The sequence below is a fragment of the Brienomyrus brachyistius genome, chromosome 4, assembly GCF_023856365.1.
Source record: "Brienomyrus brachyistius isolate T26 chromosome 4, BBRACH_0.4, whole genome shotgun sequence".
Classification (NCBI taxonomy): domain Eukaryota; kingdom Metazoa; phylum Chordata; class Actinopteri; order Osteoglossiformes; family Mormyridae; genus Brienomyrus; species Brienomyrus brachyistius.
Genome location: NC_064536.1, coordinates 29742001 through 29762277, shown reverse-complemented (window position 1 = coordinate 29762277; position 20277 = coordinate 29742001). Strand labels below are relative to the sequence as shown.

Sequence of the window (20277 nt, the reverse complement as noted above, 5' to 3'; positions counted from 1 at the left end):
GGCACACTCACACACCAGTCACTCACACATGCACACCTATGGGCAATTCAGCGACGCCAATAAGCCTCAGCATGTTTTTGGACTGTGGGGGGGAAACCGGAGTACCCGGAGGAAACCCCACGACAACATGGGGAGAACATGCAAACTCCACACACATGTGACCCAGGCGGAGACTCGAACCCGGGTCCCAGAGGTGTGAGGCAGCAGTGCTAACCACTGCACCACCATGCCGCCCCCCCAGCGTATATCCTGCGGTTGAAATGAATTACAGCATTTCTGTGTACTGCTGCCATGTAGTGGACATGGAAAACACTGCAAATTATGGTGCTTTTCCACCGGCATCAATAACAGAGTCGTACCTAAACTATAATGCGAAGAGACAGTTCATCATACAAATTATTCAAGCAATACCCAACCCATAATTATACTGGCATATTCTATATATTACTCATATATTACTCATATAATTGCACATCGCAATGTATTGATGCGTTCCTGATAGCTCAGAACATGAAAACTTCCAACCTCAAACTGAAAAATTAACAATACGGTTTTATGCCCTTGTAGGCAAAACCTTTACTGAGACGAGCCTTCTCAGTGGAAAACTGAAGTGAGCTAGAAGCGAGGTATATAACTAGTGTCTCTTTGGGGTACGGGTCGGGTATGACCTGCTTCCTATATGCATAGCACCTTTAGTCACCCATCCTAAATAAGTGATTCTCTCCCAGAGGCCCATCAGAGGATGAAGAGGAGCATCAGAGGAGCCTTATGTGTGTCTCACTGACCTCAGATCTGTGGAGACTGACACTCACATCCTGACTCTCCATAACCTCACTGCCTCCCTTTTATGGGTTTTAAAATCACCCATCTATCTTTCCCCCTCTTAGCCAGGCTGGGATCACAGTCAGCCTGGGGCACATCCCAGGAAGCACGGGGCCCAAACCAGGGACACAAACAGCACACTGACAGCCAGGGGTAGGATTCAAACCCAAACCCCTGAAAGTATGAGACACCACTGCAGCATGCAGGAGCAATGAAAAGCATTTTTATTAACATTGTGTATGACGAGTCACACTGTCTGTGGTCTGCATTTTCAATAATACTCCATTTATCAGCAAACAAGAGCCTAACATTCTGGGGAAACCTAAAAGTAAAGCCTTTATCCTGAAATGTAAGTCATATGATGATAATATCGCAGCTTTTTGACAAAAGCGTTGTAAATTGAATAAGAAGCGGGTGTATACGTAATGCAGCGAACCCCAGCCGTGTCCGCGCATAACCGGGCTGCAGAGATTTCTGTGGCGTTTGCAGCCGGACTAATGGAGCTGAGTAAACTATGGATGTGAGTCGCGCATGCCAATCGCGTTAAAATTTTCAAGTATTAAAATATTCAAGATTTTTACTTTGTTTTTAGTTTTAGTTATTTTTTATTTTCTTTTATATTTGGATTTGAACGCTCACGTCCACCGTTGACATAGGAACTATTGTGCGATGCGCCTTTGGTTACACCCGAACATGCAGGGAGGTGGCACCTACGTGAATCTTCGTTAATATTTCATTGCAAATATCATGGCAGCGGTGAGAGTGTTGCGGTCCACGGCACCGCTCCTACTGCCTTCAAATAAAGGCTCCGGGACCATGACACTAGTCAGGAAATACCGGCCCGTCTCTTCCAGGATATTTTGCACGGTAAAATTCGTTTTTTTTTTTTTAAATCTACTTTTACGAGAATAGTATCGGACCGGCAATATTACGTTTGCGTGTCCCGAAGCAGTGAGGTGAAGGGTCGATTCAGCGGTTACGAAATTTGAAGGGGGGGCGGGGCTGTTTTAATGTTTATTTAATGTTTATTTTTAATGTTTATTATAATCGTTGTATTCTGTTTCTGTTGCTTGATCAGGGAGGGAGAGTCGTGCTTCTCGCCAGCTTACCTGCCCTGTCATACCTGGGATACAGAGTTTGCAGAAGAGCCTGTCCTGAAGCTGTAGTTTATGCCCTCGATAAAGGTAATACTACAGCCTGCTGTATTTGACAGTATTAATTACGAGAGCGGGAGTCTGCAAACTGTGTATGACGGTATAGATTTTGTCTTTTCAAATGACCTATTTTGCCGTCTGTCAGATGAGGAGGTACTGGAGCGTGCAGACTACCTTTACAGCTGTGGGGAGACGGAGAAGCTCTACCAGCTGCTGGCCCAGCACCAGAACAGGTAGGGTTTCCTTCCGTCCGGTGGCAGGTTTGTCACTCAACATCTTTCAGCCTCCGTCACCAGCATGTGTGGTACAATTAGCAGTGACTGGACCCGATGTAAGGACAGATGTTCTGAAGGCCCGCTTATGCCCCCTAGTGACAACGCAGAATTTCTGTGGCGGCTGGCCCGGGCCTGTCGGGACCTAGCCATGTTCCGGGACACTTCCGCAGAGGACAAAAAGAGACTCACCTACGAGGCCTTTGATTATGCCAAGGCGGCGCTGGACCAGAATGAGGCCTGCTTCGCAGCTCACAAAGTAACCAGGGCCTGTTTGCATTCTCCTGCGTTTGGAATGCGACGGGGCGTTCTGTACTTCCTTTTTAACTTTAGTGATCCAGAACGGGCAATTTTCTCCTCATTGTGCTTGGATAGAGAACACCACAGCGAGTCAGTTTTTAACACTCAGGACAGAAGAGTCTGTAATTTGTGGTATGAAACATTAATGAGAACTTCAAGTGAACTATAAACCTGAACTGAAAAAGCCAGCTGTTCTTTCCCACCCCAGTCTGACTGTCATGTGGTATCGGGTTGGTCTTAAACCCCGTTTCCTCACAGTGGTATGCGGTGTGTCTCAGCGACGTGGGAGACTACGAGGGAATCAAAGTAAAAATTGGCAACTCGTATATAATAAAAGAACACTTGGAGGTACAAATGACCTTTACCTGTTTGAATATGATGCTTCGATTCAGCGATCACTTAGCACTCACCCTAAAATCTGTGCTGCCTGTGACTTGATGCAATTAATAGCTCACAGCTGTGCAGGAATGTCCCCTCTGTCCCAGAATCCCTTCCCAGACCAGTCTGTCCTTGTTTTTAAAGAGAGCCATCGAGCTGAATCCAAAAGACGCCACATCCATCCACATCCTGGGTTACTGGTGAGTGGCAGTGGGCCTGACAGTAACTCTGTCCACATCCCAGGTTACTAGATCGATGCACAGTTTCTCAGAAGTCACAGAAGCATCCCGTGATGCCCTTGCCGTCCCTCTCCAGGTGTTTCGCCTTCGCCGAGCTGCCGTGGTACCAGCGAAAGATCGCAGCCGCCCTCTTTGCCTCCCCGCCCAACGCGACCTATGAAGAGGTGATACCCCCATCACACGAACACGCCACACACAGACCGGGCAGCCTCACCGATCCACCTTCCCTCAGACTTATGCAGCAAAGGCTGTCCTCTGTTTTTACCCAAATATCTTTGCTTCCAGGCTCTGGAATATTTCCTGAAGGCGGAAGAAGGTGAGGAATGCGGGATGAAACCTGCTTTCACTCTGGGTAGTTTTCCTATGGTGTGATAATTGAATTTCCGAATGTTTGAAAATGAGGTTTCACGACCAGCTGGTAAGCCTGCATGTCTCCTAGGTAACCCTTCATTTTAGGGTAGAAAACGATCCTGTTTCATACCGATTGGCCTGCTGATTTAGGTTCGTAATGCAGGCCATGTTAGCGATCTAAACTCCCACCTGACTGTGGTCCTATTGGCTGTGGCTGAAATTTCCTTCCACCAACAACCAAATTAACTCATGATTACCACCCTCAGTGGACCCGAACTTCTACAGCAAGAACCTTTTGATGCTGGGCCGCACCTACCTAATGTTGAAGGACAAGGAGAAGGCCGGGCTCTGGCTGAGCCGAGCCCGAGACTACCCTGCCCACACAGAGGAAGACAAGCAGGTCAGGTCCCGCCCAACCCGCCTACAAGAAACACGCTTCAGAATACTCTGGAACACCAGGAAAAAGAACGTACACCTAATGTGTCACTATGTCCGGAGTAACTTAAAGCTACATAGGTTTATAAACAAAGCAGGCAAGGCCGGGATGCTTGTCACACTTTCTCCCTCCTCGCAGGTTCATAAAGAAGCTTCTGACCTTCTGAAGAAGCTACAAGGATGACCAGTGGCCACTGCACAGACGCTGTGAAATTAAGGGCATTGTGGATCCTGGGAGCCGTGGCCTCTTACTATTGCCTTATCAGTCAGTAACTGCTAATTAACTGTGAAGATGTTTTATAAATTAACTTTAATCATTATCCTGTATGATAAAAGGAGCAGGCTGCTCCCCAAAAACTGTTGCCTTACCCTGTTTAATATACGAGTGATGTGGCAGTAAAGTCCACCCCGTCCCATCCATGAGAGTATATTTGAGAGCACCCACCAATCAGAGGCTCCCTGCCAGGTTCAGGTTGGGGTCACTGCACTACACTGCACCCACAGCCCAGCAGCAGAGAGGATGTCCACACAAAGCAGCGGTCAGGGACAGCAGGTACATAGATGAGCTGCCAGGGAGTTAACGAAGCCGCCGTCAGTCTCACAGGCTCCTGCCAACCTCACGTCTTCCCTGCGAGTGTCATTTTGCCCAATTAAGAAGGAGCTAAGAGATTTTAATAATCTCACCCCCACAACTAAGTGCAAAAATGGATACTTCAATTCGTCACACCAAAGAAGAGGGTCTGATACATTTATTAAATTATTTTTTTGCTTCACAGGTATGTCCAAAAAAAAGAGTAAATTATCTGAGGAAGAAAAGTATGAATCCTGAGCAAAAGGCAGAACGGGGAACACCCATACCTGTTCCTGTAGGAGTAGTGTGCCTGTTTGTCTGTCTGTGTGTGTGTGTGTGTGTGTGTGTGTACATATAAAGTTAACTGAACCTGCCCCTCCCTCCCACATACCATCCCTGTCTACAGTGTCTATACTCTGATATGTTACAGTTATCATTGCTAATGGCAACATAAGTCTGGCTTAAGTTACCACATTTAAAAAAAAAAAAAAAAATTAAATTATATATATATATGTCCCAGATGAATTCAGTATATTTTTACAGTTGAGTTCATTCTTTATAAAATGGTAGGTATTTTCATATATCACATTTAGCAAAAAAAAAAATGAAGTGTTTCCATGGAAAAACCCACAAGCACTGCACAAGCAGTGTAGTTACTCTTAAGAGTAAATCGCTCCTGTTCTCTTGTGCACAACAGTGGCTCTTGTGAAAACAGGGTGATCAGGTTCCACACGAGGACATTGTGGTTCCCTCGTGTAGAGCCCAGACCTCCTCGATGCTGTCACTCGAAGGGAACTGGATTAAAACCTATAAATAAACCTTCGGCGGATCGTTCCACACTAAACAGACGAAAAGCGGAGACTCCCCAGCGGCTTCGGCTTGCGGGAACGTGGAGCGTGACCCTGGCGAGGAAGACCTGCCACTGCACATGAGCTCATCCTTATCTCTCAGCACCAAGCTTTTTAAATAGAATGTTCGCCCCCCCCACTACAAGGGGGTGCCAGCCTGAATTGTAGTGGCTGATTCTGTGCTGTGCCAACAGAACTAGCGGTAGCGACTTAAAATTAAAGACAGGACTCAGATCAGCAAACCGTGGTGCCTTTTGACCCTGGACGGCCTCCATAATGAGCTCTTCAGTCTGAAGACCACCTGATGTATTCCATGTTCTCCTGCAGAAGTCCCTTCTCAGCCAAATCAGGAAGCACAGGCAAACTGCTCCCACTTGTCCTTCAGGGTCATTCAGTGGCTCTCAGCACTAGTTAACAGCAGACTGTTCTGGTCCTGATGACTGATCCAAAGAACGATCAGCAATTCCTCCACGCTTGTTCTGCTTGTGTGGATACGTGGAGGATGGCCATCCCTCGCAGCCAAGCTTAACAGAACCGCCTAGAACTCCTGGTACCAGTCACACAGGCACCTGCTCTCACAATCGAGAGAAGCATGTCAGGAATCTGCTTTTGGTAAACAAAATTGGGAGGGAGGGGCATCATGAGCCTCATAGCCACCCCCCCAGCCTAAAGAAGCAAACACCACTAAATAACACTGATGCAGGGCTCTGAAGGTGTGGCTGGACCCTTCATCGGGAGTCCAGTCATCCTGCTCCTATAAAACCCACCCCCAGTGTCGTCATGCCAACAGAACGCACACACAGGGCTGACCCGTAAAGTGCTGCACAGGGCCGTACATCACGAGACCCAAGGCTGCAGCTCTATAAAACTAGAGCCGCGGCCCAACCGCTGCTACAAATGCATCGGAGACTTTCAGCTGAACAATATACAGACACACACGCTCACACCATGTGTTTACGAGCCCCGGAGTCACAGCGGTGGAGGGAAAGCTGGGACCTCTTGCATATTTATGAGGAAGAAGATAAATAGCTTATGCGTCAGTAGTAGTGGTTGTGACGGTCTGCGCTCTCTCTCTCTCTCTCTCTCTCTCTCTCTCTCTTCCATCACTCCTGTCCAAATCCCTCCGTCTCGTCGATGGCAAACAGCAGCTTCTCTTTCAGCTGCTCGAAGCTTTTGTAGGGGGGCAGGTCGAGCCTGTTAAAGCTGGGAAGGTGGGGTGGGGGGGTACAGTGAAGCTGGTCTCGTCAGTCTCTCCTTCGCACCACTTTCTGAACTGGTGGGTGATGACCCGCTTTTTTCATTGTAACCCCATGCTCTGCGGCCCAAACACTTCTCTCTCACCTATACGTGTCTGTCTCTCTCATGGATAATCAACACGGGGTGGGTAAAGAAAAGATTTCCCCATGGGGAGCAGTAAATTTTCTCCGTTCCTTTTTTAAAAGGCATTATCGTGAATATTTATTTCCCAAGGTCTGACACGCATGTGTCACTGCACTGCTCTGTTTACAATTTTCTGCACTTTGGCTAGCGAGATAAATTTGGTCCAAATTTTAAAAATTTGTGTCGTGACCTTACGACCAACAAGAACAGGGGTCCTGAGGTTAAACCAGCTAAAGAACCACTGCCCTACACCTCTCTGATTTATCATCACGCCGTGTGACTGAGTGTCCTGACCTGAGCTCGTACTGCTACTTTGCTACCCATTAAAGCTAACGTCCTGATTGATGCCCTGGTCCTTCTGATGGAGTGTGAGCCCCCCCCCCCCCCCCCCATCCCGCTAGCTGGCCCCTAGGGGGCAGACATGCTCCGGCAGGGCGGCTTGGGGCCACCATACCAGCAGGCGACTCACCAGGTGTGACTCCGGGGCAGCCAGGTCTCCTTGCCCACCTTCTCGATGCAGAACTTCTGAGGACCATTACTGCCTGCAGTGGGACAGTGGCGGGTGAGCTGGGCTTCCCTGACAAAAAGATATCACCTGACTGCATCCCATCTAAGCAACTGGGTCTTTATCTGCACACATAGGCGTAAATCCTGAGAGGAACAGGGGAATCAGGCCCCCCACTTCATGAATACACCACTGCAAACCCATCTATGCATTCAAAGCACTTGTACAAATTATAATTGCAAAGCAATGCAAGATTTCATCCCCCCCCTCTCCTTCACAGTTGTTTGGTCCACTGCCTGCTATCCCCAGTCCCTCTAGCACACACGTTACCCCGCCCGGTATGAGTGTCTGTGGCTCAGTGGCGGCTGACCACCAGCAAGGAACCACTCGGTAAACGTTCACTAAAGACAGCGGATGTGCCAAACATATTTCTTTACACCTACTTCTCTGTATAATCACCCGCATTTACATTTGTAGCCAGACTTCGGTCCATTAGCTCACCGGTGAGTCTTTACCTTTACTAGCTAACTAATGGGTGCTGTGTCTCTCCAACTGGAAACAACTGGCATGCGATGTGCACGTGTTTTGTCAGCCAGCCAAAAGGGTAAAAGGGAAAGCGGACATATAATCGTTTTTCAGTGCAGCAAAACGGCAGGTTAAAAAGTCCTCATAAAAAGTCCTAAAACACTGAAGCATTGCTTCTGCTTTTAGAGCTTTATGTTCTAGTGACTCATATGCAATATGCATTTGAATATGCCAACCTTAAGTTATTTACCAACAATCTAATGTGTATAATAGTTAGAAAGGGTTTCTTCTGTATCCTGGTACAAAAGTACTTTTGGCAGCATCGTTTATGCTCCTCAGGAATTGCTCGAGAAATTTTTCAGTTTGTCAAATTAAATTGCCACCCATGCTTGCATATATACCATCCATTAATTTATCATCATCTTTAAATATTTATTTCTGTAATATCACAATAGTCTTTGTCTAGATATTCTATTTGCGCAGTGTGTTGTTTTGTCTGCGCCGCGTTTGTTTGCACTGTGTGTCTGCACCAGAATTTCCTCCTGGGATCAAAAAATTCCATCTTAATCTTAATCCACAAAGAAAACAAAATATCCACTTCTTATGTCATTCATTTTCCTAGCTGATACCACCTTTTCGGTCTTAATTTAAATGGACTTCCCCATGATTTGCAGGGACAGGAGGCTGAAGCCTATTCTCACAGCTGATTGGCTGAGGGGCAACGGATGACTAACCCATGAGCTCAGAGAAGCCCCCTAGTGGTAGACGGCACGTCCCTGTCACAAACTGCAACAGCCGCAGACGCACTTCGTTGTCCACCTCCTTCACAAACTGCAAGGGGTGAGAGAGTCACTCCTCGTATGCAGACATTCAAAATACCAGATATCATAGCCATCTCACTCTACAAGCATGGGCCTTCCAACCATATCCTCTGCACACTCCCACAATGCTTTGCTCTGCATGTACCAAAACCCCCCGCAAGATAGGTGGGGCAGTACCTGCCAGAACCACATGATCTGCTTGCTGTTGCGGGTGTAGTGCCGGTACACCGTGTGCCTCTGCCAGTCCTGCAGGTCTACCTCCTGCATGCCGCACAGCATCACCTGCGACACACGAGCGCAGCTTGTGAGTGCATATTTATTGCGCATTTATTGCATATTTATAGTCTTGTCTTTTATTGCATTAATGTTTGTCCTATTGTCCCCCCCCCCATGCACTTCTCCAGCACCAGTATTTGTCGGAACACACCAGACTATAAAAACTGGAAATCTGACCATGTGGCGCCCCCTACCTCCAGCTCCTTCTCATCAAAGTACTGCAGCCACTGCAGTGGCACCACCTCGTTGAATCCGTCGAGAAATGCTTTGGTTTGGTCAGCCACTCCCCTGGAGAACCGCCACTCCGCCATCAGCCTGCCAGTGGTTGGGGGAGGAGGGGGCACAGCCAAGTGAGTGACAAGCCGGTCACCTTGGGTACTGCGCGAGCTTGACACACCCCTTCCTGCCCCCGACCTACCCAATGTACTCCTCCTTGTTCTCCTCGGTGACCAGCAGCGACGCCCCATCGGGTTTCAGGTCGTGGGAGGTGATCTTGCCCAAAATCTCCATGTCGACTGAGAAGTACATCTCCAGGTCGCACTCCTCGATATTATTGTCCCTGAGGAATAGGTGGTTTGGGGTGTGAGGATGGGGGGGGGGGGGGGGGGGCTGCAGGGCATGGCCTGGAAGAAGCCACGTGCCAGGCACCAGGTCAGGCGGTACCTGATCCAGATGAGCGAGTTGTAGAACTCGGGGTCGATGGACTCCAGGTCCTTGATGGTCAGCTTCTTGCTCAGCATACGCTTGTAGAAAGGCAGGGAGAAGCCCGTGTCGATGAACTTGCCGTGAAACAGCGCCTGGTGGGGGAAGGAATACGAGCAGGCAAAAATATAAATAAAGCTCCAGGTGGGCAGGGGTACAAGCAACCTTTAGCCCCCTCATACTCTACAGAAAACAAGCATCGGTATCTGATTCCATCAACAGATCCATTCTGTCTTTAAGCACACAGCCTCATCCAGTCAGGTCTCCCAGTGAGCACCTGGCCTTATCCAATCAGGGTGCCCCAGTCAGCCCTTAGCTTCATCCAATCAGTTCGCCCAGTCAACACCTGACCTTATCCAATGAGATTGGGCAATCAGTGCTAGGGCCTGATCCAGTCAGACCGTTCATTTATTCTTATCTCAATTTAGTTGCAAAACTTTTTATCTCCAAAGAGTTCAATAAACTGGTGTGGGGGAGGGGTGTCAGTGAACGAAGGGGGGGGGAGATTAACCTGAAGTTCTGAATTACAGGTAAACAGGATAAAAACAGGTAAACAGGATCAGAGCTCACAGAGGGACCCAACCAGCATTGCCCAGGCCATACCACAGGGTCAAAGGTCATGGTCAAGGTCAAACTAGGCACCGAGTGAACTTTTAACCGTGTCCAGCTTCCACACAGAGCGAAGGCAGTCAGCCTGGACAGACCCTGAGAGCAGCACCCTCCCCACCCTCTCACCATGGCGATGAAGCGCCCGATGAAGCAGAAGTAGGAGAGGTGGTCAGGGTTGATGGCCGATGCTGGGTTGATCTGCAGGCAGTAGTTGCTCTTACCAGCGTACTCGAACAGACAGTACATGGGGTTCAGGACCTCGTGGGACAGCAGGAAGAACCACTCCCTGGAGAAGGGGGGGACAGGGTTCAATGCCAGCCGGGGGAACGAAACTGCCACTGCAACGTGGCGGGTGCAGGGACAGGTGCAAACTGACCTCGCCAGGCCACCGTAGTCAAGTCCCTCCTCCCCCCTGAATATGACGTAGAGTCTCCTGCGGAGGTCGTACGGTTTGAGGGCCATGATCTGAACAAGAGTGTCACACGGGGCCTGTCAGTCCTCACAATGCAGAGATAATTCTGGGGTTTTAAATGCTCAGGACACGTTAAACAGGAGCAAGGAAATAGAGGGGCAGAGCCGGGCTTACCTGCTGGAAGGAATCCTCAAATAAGGTCTGCCGTGACACGGTGATTTTCACGTGGCTGGGGAGGGCATTTGACTGGGGGGAGGGGCGACATCACAGGTGGGTTTCGGAGGAAGCGTGGCAAAAATGACACCCTGAGCCATGAAGAGGGCAGCACTGAGGACACGTACCTGGCACAGGTAGCGGAAATGGGCTAGTTTCCAGCGGAAGCTGCGCTCGTAGGCGATCTGCGGCCCTTTGGTGCTGCGAGGGGACGGGGAGCGGAAAATCAGAAGGGGGGAGGGGGTCACAGGGCGACATGGGGGGAGGCATATGAGGGTGAGAACGGAACCACAATGCATACAACAGTACTCACACGGACGACTTTCCGGTGCGCGGGTCGTTAAAGGTGGTCGTGCGTGTGTTGTGGTCGACGAAGTAGCGGACGCCCTCACGTGTGTAGCGGATCTCCCAGCCCTCGGGGAGGGGATCTTCGTTCTGCAGCCTGGACCAGAGATAAGGGAGCCCACCAGCAGGGGGAGCATGTGAGAGGAGAAAGGCAGTCTTACAAGACAAGACACCGCTGAGGTTACTCTTTATTACTGCCATCACCACCTTTCCTGTTATAATCATGACACTGCTATGTCACCAACCAAGGAAATACATAAGCACATGTTGATGTCTGTGTCTCAGAGGATTCTGGGATATATAATTCATAAGCATGTCAAGGTGGGGGAGCTTACCCTTGTGTACGCGGGTCCTCCCACTGAGTGGTCTTCGTGTTGTGGTTGACAAAGTACACACGGTCGTTAGAGTCCACGCGTCGCTCTGTGGGGATGGAGGGACACACCCCAGTGTTAGTATAGTTTTGATTTTTTAATTTAGTCTTTATTATTTTTATTATTATTTGAAATCCAGTTTTTTTTTAGTTGGCAATTTTGTTTAGTTATGGCGTAGACTGAAAGTTATGTAGCTGATCTTCAGAGAATCCTACAAAAATACAGAGTGTTCATTATGTACCATTGTTTTCAAAAAGGGGAAATATATTCCAGGTATATTTTTAAGGGCAATATACTGGATGATATAATTTAAATAAAAGAAATCATCACTTTATAAAAATGGTATTTCAATGTAGTGAAAAATATTTTTATTTTTGCATCTTTTTTTCAGTTTACAAAAGTATTTTTAGCCTTGGTTAACAATAACCCTGAAAGACACACACAAACACACGATAAAAGCACAAGTGCGCACACATGTAGACACACACAAATATGGAAATATCGGATGACAGCTCCGAGACTGCAGGAATGGCCAGGTGGAAAAGCAACCAGGGTTTTCCCAGATATTTCCCCAGGAAGTTTTCACACAAATAGCCTTTAACCTGCTCTTCATAACAATGATGGTGCTTGTACCACTGAACCTCAGTGTTACAGGTTTTAGGACACATGTAACATCCACAAAAAGGCCGACGACAAGGGCACTATCACATGACAGGCTCAGTGCATTACGGTCAGAGAGTGTAGGTGAGCAGAACTGACTGCTCGGCGATAACCGCAGAAGCGACATAAATCCGCAGTGGTGACACCAGCAGACCGGTCCGCTATTGCTACATCCCGGCCCACAGGCCCTGTGCAGACTCACCCCAACCGGGAGGCAGAGGGCCTAAGGGGTCGTTCTCCGCCGACATCATGGAAGCCTGCGAGAAGAGGGAGAAGATGCAGTCCATGACCTGGAAGGGCCAAGCACCCCAGGAGAACACTCTGAGGAAAGCAGCGACCGGATACATGGGAAAAGGATGGACCTCACAGACTGGCAGGAGCTTAAAAAGGACTGGGGGGCGGGAGGGTTTAATCAATTACAGGAGTGACAGGATTTTGGTCAGGGTCTGATTAGATACACCTAATCACAAATGGGGGGTCCCATTTGATGAGCTGAACAAAAACAAAGGCACCTCTGAACAGAGATCAACCTCCACCCCCACCCCCACAGGCCATATCAAGAGGGAACAGGCAACACCACCCTAAACCCCTAATCTTTAACCACACTAACCATTATCAGTCATCATTTAAGACAGCAGACGACTAGCCAATCAGAACGAAGCCATGCTGTTACGCGACTGGCCGAGGAGAGACTGCATTGTGACTGACTTGACGAGCCTGCGTTACCGAGTAGAGGTATCTCTGGTTGAACTGGTGCATAGCTCCCTGTAACTGGCTCCGCTGGGACTGCCATTGTTCGAAGTTGCGGACCGACTCCATGGTGGGCCTCTGCCAAGTGGTGGTCCGGGTGTTGTGGTCCACGTAGTAGATCCGGCCCCGGTCGTCCACGCGGCGCTCCCACCTGAGGTGACATGACACGTGTCAGAGGTCAGACGAATGCGTGGATCAAGGCAGGATGTGTAGGGAGTGTGGGGCAGCACTCACCCAGAGGGTAGGGGTTGGGGTCTCTCCCACGTTGTGCTTCTCGTGTTATGATCCACGTAGTACGTTCTGCCATGCACGTCTTTCCTCTGCTCCCACCTGCACAGCCAAAGCAAGAAATTTAGAAGCCTCTCAAAATCAGGAGAGGGGGGCGGAGAGAGCGGATGGGGTGGGGGCAGGATGAGACTGGGAACTACAGACAGTCAGAAGGGGAGGAAGGGGCTTCAGCTCTTACCCTGCGGGCAGGTGATCGGCATTCCCAGTATTCCCATGCTTGGGTTTCGCTTCCGAAGCACTATTGCCACCGGCCTTGTTCCCTGCAGCAGAGGCAGTCACGGAGGAGGAAGAGGAGGGGGAGGAGGAAGAGGCGGGATTGCCGGAGGGGCCGTCTAACGCTGCGAGTGCTGAAGTGGCCACACCAGACCCGGAGTCCGAAGAGGTGCCGCCGACGCCATCCCCAGAGCTGCCAGCAGGGGGCAGCATCTCTTCCACAGCGGAATTGACAGTTTCCCCATTAACTGCACATGGGTACACGGAAAGCAGAGTGGTTCAGCGGGGAGTGGTTCAGAGCCTCAGCTGTGCATCATGGGAAAACTGACAATGGCGTGCCAATCCAGTTAGTAAACTGGTGATTTAAGGTACAGGGCTATATAACTAAAATATAATTATACGTAGCATTGTCTCCTCTGTAGTACCATCACAACCACACTATCAGTTTGTACCAGTGCAACTTGTGCACCGTCCAGTTCACGAGCAAGGTCATGTTCCATGGTCACGACCAGAAAATGACCGCTCTCCTTACCGGCGTCGTTTGTGACCTGACCGTCAGTCAGGCCGAGGGAGGGATCTTGTTGGGCCTGAGCTGCCCTGGGGGCAGGAGAAGAGGAGGCGGAGTCTCCATTGATGACAGGCGAGGCGGACGCACCCGGACCATCAATGCTGTCAGAACCGGAACCAGAACCGGACGCAGAACCAGAACCAGAGCCCTGGGACCTGGTGAGACCGCAAACTGCAAGTTTAGCACATCTGCCCTTTATCCACATCCCCTAGCTTAGTCTCGGCCCTCGCTTTCCCTATATCATTCAACACAACTGAATGATTAGGCTCACTATTAGGCCTACTTACCCAGACTGAGATCTTGCTGGGATGTCGTTCCCATTGTCTCGGACAGCGTCTCCATTCTGCTGTACTTCTGTAAGTGGAACCACCTCAATTATTACCACCTCGGATGTGCAACATCAAAATAGGATCTCTGACAGATAACTTAGACTCCCTTGCTCCGACATCATGACAGAGTGTGAAACTGATTGTTCTCTACTGGCTGGTCGGCGATCATCATCATCTACCAAAGCAAACAGCCAATCACAGGATTCAAAGTGACCAATCAACAAAGTGGAGAAATCAGTCACTGTCCCCGCCTCCAAAGTCTCAAAACGTAACCTGTCAAGCAAGCGAGTGTTGTGCAGATGCCAGCACATAGAGAGGGTCCAGTGAGGATGGGTTTTCTGCTCATGGACGGATACATGTGTGTGTAGTTTTCATGTGTGTGAGTGTTCAGACTAAATAAACGCCATATACTTGCCTCGTTTTCACATACGTCAATCATATGAAAAGCTTTAATGAGGTACACCATGTTGTGGTAAATGGGGGGAGGGGAGAAGGGGGCTAAAGGAACACTCACTGGGGGCTGAGTTGGTTCTGTTGGGGAGTATCTCCCGGCAAACCGCGGGGACGTCCAGGATGACCGTCAGCTCCCCAACAGTGCTCTGGCCCCCTTTACTCTCCAGGGTCAGCTTCAGCACCTCCTTTACATTTTCCACTTGGGGGCGGGGGCAGATTAAATTAAAAGGAGGGAGCGGAAAAGAGAAGTAGAAGCAGTCTCGTGGACGCTACACTGAAAATGCAGAAGCTGTTTCCATGGAGTTTATTTAGGATTTAACAATTTATTGATGGACCAATCATTGTAGATCTTACAGGTAGTTTAAAAAATTATATCTAGAGGACAAAATATCCTTATTACACAAATCCCCAGAAACACCACACACCACCATATATGCAAATATGTAAATGAGGGGGTGTAGCTGGGGTGTGGCTAGGGCGAGGCCTACCATTGCAGCCATGTTGCTCCAGGACCCTCCGCACGTCCAGTCCCGCTTTGCCCAGCAGGGAGTCGGCCTTGAGGGCGTGGTGACTCCACACCCGGAAGTCCAGCTGGCTGCTTGGCGTCACGTTCCTGTCCACGGGAGGAGTCAAACAAAAATCATCCCATCATGTCACCTTCGGGGCATCACATCATTTGCCAGCCAGCCAGCACTCCCTTCTGCCCTCTATTGGCCAATCTACCCAAGTGCAGTCAACAACTGATCCATTTAATTCACATGCACACATATGGGAAACAGACTTCAACAGGCATTTACTGCCACATGTGGTCCAAAGACAAGCTGTAGTCAAGCCTCTAAACCTAAAAGGACATGCCGGACAGGCTGGCGTGGGCGGGAGGCGAGTGCTTACACCGTGAGCCGCTCCTCCCACTTGGGGCTAGAGGAGCTGTGCGACTTGGCCGTCCTCCACACCTCGCCACTCGCCTCAAGCTCCACATAGATGGCCGTCCCCACAAACCAGTTTTTCTTCCGCTTGAGCCTGGCGCAGGACACTTGGGAGGGGGTTAAGGAGAGGGCGGGTAACAACCAGGGCCACAAAATGAGCACAAAGTCACACATTCACAACATATCCATCACACAATCAAAGCCAGCACTTGCATAAAAGGACCATAATTACGAGTCCCCCTGCAGGTCATATTTGGAAAAACAAGTCGTCAACACGTCACTCGTCCTGGCCGCCCACCGTTACCTTCAGTAACCTTCAGTCAGCCCTAACATCTTTGCTGCTGTAAGGTCAGGCTGCCACTGTGGCAAACGCCCACCCTCCACAGACGCTGCAGTTCTCACCGGTGGCATGCAGCTGCAAAGTCTCTGCATGGTTATTGCTGCAGTCTGATGTGGGCGGGGCTGAGGCCATGTCACGGCGCGGTGGTAGCCTGAAACGCACACATCAACGTGAGCCAAACAGGAAACAAGGCCTGTGCACTCAGATGTAATAAAGAACCTCAGGGAGTCGGGCGATAATGAGCTGACGGAGGCTAAGTGCTCGCTGAAACAAGCTCATCTCACCCAGTCTTGCTCAGTCCTGCCTAAACCCAGCATGGTGAATCCCCAGCCACCACCCCGGTCGCCCGACCACTGCTGGCCCCGCCCCTCTGATCGCTCACCGGCTTGGAGTCCCCCGAAGCCCTTGGATTCCTCATGCGGCGCAGTGGCCCATGGCGCCTCTGTGACAGGAAACCATGGGGGCAAGACAGGAAGCAGTGAGATGCCAGGAGTGCAGATAAACCACACAGGCAAAGCCATGCACGTGTCACAGCACTGACACAAACAGAGGCAAAAGCAGTGGACAAAGACAGTGAGACAAAACCAAGAACATTAAAGTGCAGGAGAAGGAGCTTTATGCTGTTCCCACGCTCCCTGTGAGGTCGTAACAGTCAACATAAATAGATCATTTTTTCCCCTCTAACCATAGACATTAGCAGGTAAGCGCATTGACTGGCAGAAAGTGTAAAAACCGGCTCAAAATACTTCGGATTCAACTGATTCTGACGCGTTTCATTAATTTATTTATTGTTATAAATTGACAGCTTGTTATTTATCCATAAACCGCACTGAAATTGTCCACTGAAGCACCATGACATTTCAGCATTCTTCAGCTAAAATATCAGCCAACGTCACCCTCGGGTACTGCATAGAAATCTGCAAAGAAAATCCTCTTCAGAAGTTACGTTTTTCAAAAGCCGTAAAATTAAAAGTTCCCACTCATTGGGTCAGGGGCTGCACCAATAATCACAAAAACCACTCAAGATCATCACCTGAAATTTTCTTTAGTCAGTATCAAACAAAAAAACTATTTACTTAATCTAATTTTTTATTTTTTCCCTTGCCGGCACCTATTATTAACACTTAGAAATCATCTTCCTCTTGTGTGCCAAAGAACTTGCAGAGTCATGGAATGAGTTACAGAACTTCCTTCCACGCCAGGAACAGGCCAGTAAACAGCAGACACCGCCTGCATACGTGCAAGGCTACATGCTCCCCACTAACCAGAGCAGAGTATAACCATAGGTATCTGTAACCAAAGAACGTCTTGGTCATACCCAGTGACCAGGCAGGAGTCCAGCTCTCATGGGGGTTGGGGGGGAGGGTATAACTGCCAAGTTTCACAGCACACGGTGAGAACATCACCGCAAACGTGTGTTATCTCCAGCAAACCAAGAGCTGGGCCATGCAGAAAGGACCCACGTGAGGTGGACCGGCCTACGCTGACTGACCTGGGCCGCACTGGTGGTGAGCCCACGAAACGCTCAGGACAGGGTCATTCAAACGACTTTCCAGAACCGCTGTTGGGCCTGTATTTACAGCACCAGTCTTGCATTAGAGCTGGCAGCACACACAAGGTGGCACAAGTCGCCCCTGTGTGGCAGAAGAGCATCACTCTCTAGAAGATAGCTGCCCCGCGGTGTTTGACAATTATGCTTGCCTGCTACTGACGACCCGATCAGCTCTCATCTGCAGACACGGGGCAGACCTCAGGACTAAAGAAGGGCACCACGAACGATGCAATCTGCCATCGCACACCGTAACAAGGAGCCAGACATAGTAAAAACATGACACCTGGCAGACGACGGCTGACCTCATACTCTACACGACAACAATTTCTCACAGACACGGAAAACGGGAGTAAATAACAAGCAAAAGAATACAGAGAAGCTTTTTCCAGCTCTACAGGGATCCTGCCACACAAGTCAGCGGGTTGGATTTAGGAGGTTAAAATATCTGCTACCCCGTTGCCATTGACGACAGCCGCGAAGCGGACGCCAACTGGTAAGGGCGAGCGGCTGGAACATGCCGTCCCGGATCGTATCCCGTGACCTCCAAGTATTCCCCTGTTACCGGAGCTGCCTGGGCACCTTTCTGGGCCAAAATAAGCCTTCTGGTTACCTTTCACACTCTTCCGTGAGATGCTGGGATCACTGCGTCTGAAAGAACTTGGAGTTTCGAAATTAAGCCATCAGAGTGACCCTGCATATTTAAACGCTGACCATTAATGTACAACCATAACACTAATACACCATAACAACCCCCTGAAAGGGCCCTGGTGTATGGATCCGTGGAGGGCCACTATGATAAAATGGGAGGGCAATTTACAGCTGGGGGGGAAGACAGCACACAAGGGTGACAAAGGGATGTGTGACTTTTTATGATTTCCCCTTGAAGAAAGCAGCAAGACTGCTTTGGAAACCACTGGCCCCAGACACCTCCTGACATGAGGTGTGACCAGAAACCTACCCCCTCCAGTTTTGCACAATTATGTGGACAAATACAGATCCTGGCATCTGCCTGTTTTCCAGCCATTTGTTTGGTGCCTACAACACATGGAAAGACACCAGTCGATGGCGTCACGCTTATGGCAGGTAACATCAGCAGCACTTTCAAACAGCCTTACACCTTGACCCATGCATACAGAAGGCAGCCAGACACCACAAGCAGAACATACAAACATCTCACCGTAAGCAAAGGTCAGTAACTGCATTGCTGCCTGCCTGATCTACACACCGCTTGCAGGCTGTTTCTACTTCTGCGCCCTGTCGGTGGTGCTTTGGTAATACACGGCGGAGGGAGGGTCTCAGAATTACAACTCGGGTCCAGAGAAATCCTCGTGCCAAACGACTGCAAAGAGCCACACGTGCCTCCACCCGACTGCGCTCGTGCTCCCGAGACTGCTGGGAGAAATCGCACTGGAGGCAGCCGGCTTTTTTGGGGCGGGGGGAAAGAGATTTACTTGCATTCCTGACAGACGAGTCACCTGAAAGCTTAGTCGAGTTCGATGCCTCCCATCGCATCGCGTGGGGCGGGCACTGACGAGCCGCCGAGGTGACACGCACCTCGAAACGCCCTCCTGCCGAGGGGGGGACAGCAAGCCGGCCCTCTCCCTGCATGCTGGCAGCGAAAACGTCGTGGAGCTGAAACTTTTAAAGAAGCCGTGCTGGAGGAGAGAGGACTACCTGTGACTCATTTCCTCCCTGTGCTTCTTTTCTTCCTACAACTGATGGCTTGGGTGTAACCCGAAAGCGGCGTGTCTGCGAGGAGGGGGGGGATGTCTGACACTTTTTACCAAACACCGCAACTGTTTTAAGCCTTACGGTGGAGAAACCACCAGGGCTTTCTGGATATTTTACGGCACCCGAGCTTCTGTGGAGACTGCGATTTACTAGAAAGAATCTGGACTGATTTCCAGACAAAACAAGGAAAGCCGCCCGTCAAAAGCCGGCAGATCAACTGTGAGCTGGTGCAGGGGATCCCCAGCCACCAAGATTTGCACATGCAGCGTGGCTGTCAGGGGACATTAATACAGAAATACCGGGTGCTTAATGCAACCACCCCCCATGCCAGCAAACTCCGCAGACCCAAGCCCACGCTCCGTGACAGTGAACCAGACAGCAGGGTAAGCCTCAGTAGTGTGCAGAAGGGAGCGAGTCACCTCCGGGATGCAACGCGGAGGACCAGGGCACGTTGCACACCTGGCGGGCTGGCACTCGGAGCAAGCCGCGTCGGCGCCCCCTCTCCTGCGTATCCGAGCCCCGTCGGAACCGAAAGACAAAGGCACTGAAAGCGCCGCGGCGTCCCCCTGCAATACGTCCGCCATCTTTCCGCCCCGGTCCAATGTCTGAAGGCAGACCACTCTGCAGACAAGCTGACGCCGAACAGAACCACAGACCGGCGGTTCGGATCAGCAGCCCAGCGTCCAGGGGCGGCCGCAGTCCGTTACCCCGTCCACCACGGTCGCGGAAAAACCGTTCTTTCTGCGCCTGGAGCCCCTCTTCGGCTCTAAGACCCAGCACTCACCGCGTCCTGGCTTTCTCCCGGTATCCCGCTGCCCTCTCTATGCGGTACTGGCGGCTAGGGCCGGCGGGGAGCGCACGTCCGATGCCTGCCTTTCGCCTCTGTCAAATCGGGCGTTCGCCACAGATTCCCATCTCTCTCCACTAAAAGGGAGGGG

General features: G+C 50.2%; 2 protein-coding genes across 2 annotated transcripts; one reads left to right on the top strand and one right to left on the bottom strand.

Annotated features, from left to right (window-relative positions):
* Positions 1–1531: 1531 nt before the first annotated feature.
* rmdn1 (regulator of microtubule dynamics 1) lies at positions 1532–4308 on the top strand. The gene is made up of 10 exons (XM_049012541.1): positions 1532–1689; positions 1901–2006; positions 2122–2209; positions 2348–2507; positions 2807–2896; positions 3071–3126; positions 3242–3329; positions 3451–3481; positions 3783–3916; positions 4091–4308. Exons 1-10 carry the CDS (start codon positions 1570–1572, stop codon positions 4133–4135), a joined length of 918 nt encoding a protein of 305 aa, XP_048868498.1. The 5' UTR covers positions 1532–1569; the 3' UTR covers positions 4136–4308.
* Positions 4309–4683: 375 nt separating this feature from the next.
* On the bottom strand, positions 4684–20277 carry LOC125740809 (NEDD4-like E3 ubiquitin-protein ligase WWP1). The gene is made up of 25 exons (XM_049012464.1): positions 20124–20277; positions 16439–16498; positions 16119–16207; positions 15682–15823; positions 15279–15403; positions 14852–14989; positions 14296–14362; positions 13973–14163; positions 13406–13688; positions 13174–13269; positions 12916–13090; positions 12392–12446; positions 11494–11578; positions 11127–11255; positions 10942–11014; positions 10775–10846; positions 10565–10653; positions 10315–10474; positions 9541–9674; positions 9296–9436; positions 9072–9192; positions 8779–8883; positions 8515–8611; positions 7220–7292; positions 4684–6573 (listed from the first exon to the last, which is right to left on the bottom strand). Exons 3-25 carry the CDS (start codon positions 16186–16188, stop codon positions 6474–6476), a joined length of 2721 nt encoding a protein of 906 aa, XP_048868421.1. The 5' UTR covers positions 16189–16207; positions 16439–16498; positions 20124–20277; the 3' UTR covers positions 4684–6473.

Bases quoted from the DNA above. Each gene is read 5' to 3' on its own strand.
- rmdn1 (XM_049012541.1), top strand. From the start codon at position 1,570: ATGGCAGCGGTGAGAGTGTTGCGGTCCACGGCACCGCTCCTACTGCCT. The intron at 2,897-3,070 runs GTACAAATGACC...TTGTTTTTAAAG, and splicing joins TAATAAAAGAACACTTGGAG to AGAGCCATCGAGCTGAATCC. The intron at 3,917-4,090 runs GTCAGGTCCCGC...CCCTCCTCGCAG, and splicing joins ACACAGAGGAAGACAAGCAG to GTTCATAAAGAAGCTTCTGA.
- LOC125740809 (XM_049012464.1), bottom strand. From the start codon at position 16,188: ATGGCCTCAGCCCCGCCCACATCAGACTGCAGCAATAACCATGCAGAG. The intron at 8,612-8,778 runs GTACTGCCCCAC...CACCCCTTGCAG, and splicing joins AGATCATGTGGTTCTGGCAG to TTTGTGAAGGAGGTGGACAA. The intron at 6,574-7,219 runs GTGAGTCGCCTG...CCACCTTCCCAG, and splicing joins CTGCCCCGGAGTCACACCTG to CTTTAACAGGCTCGACCTGC.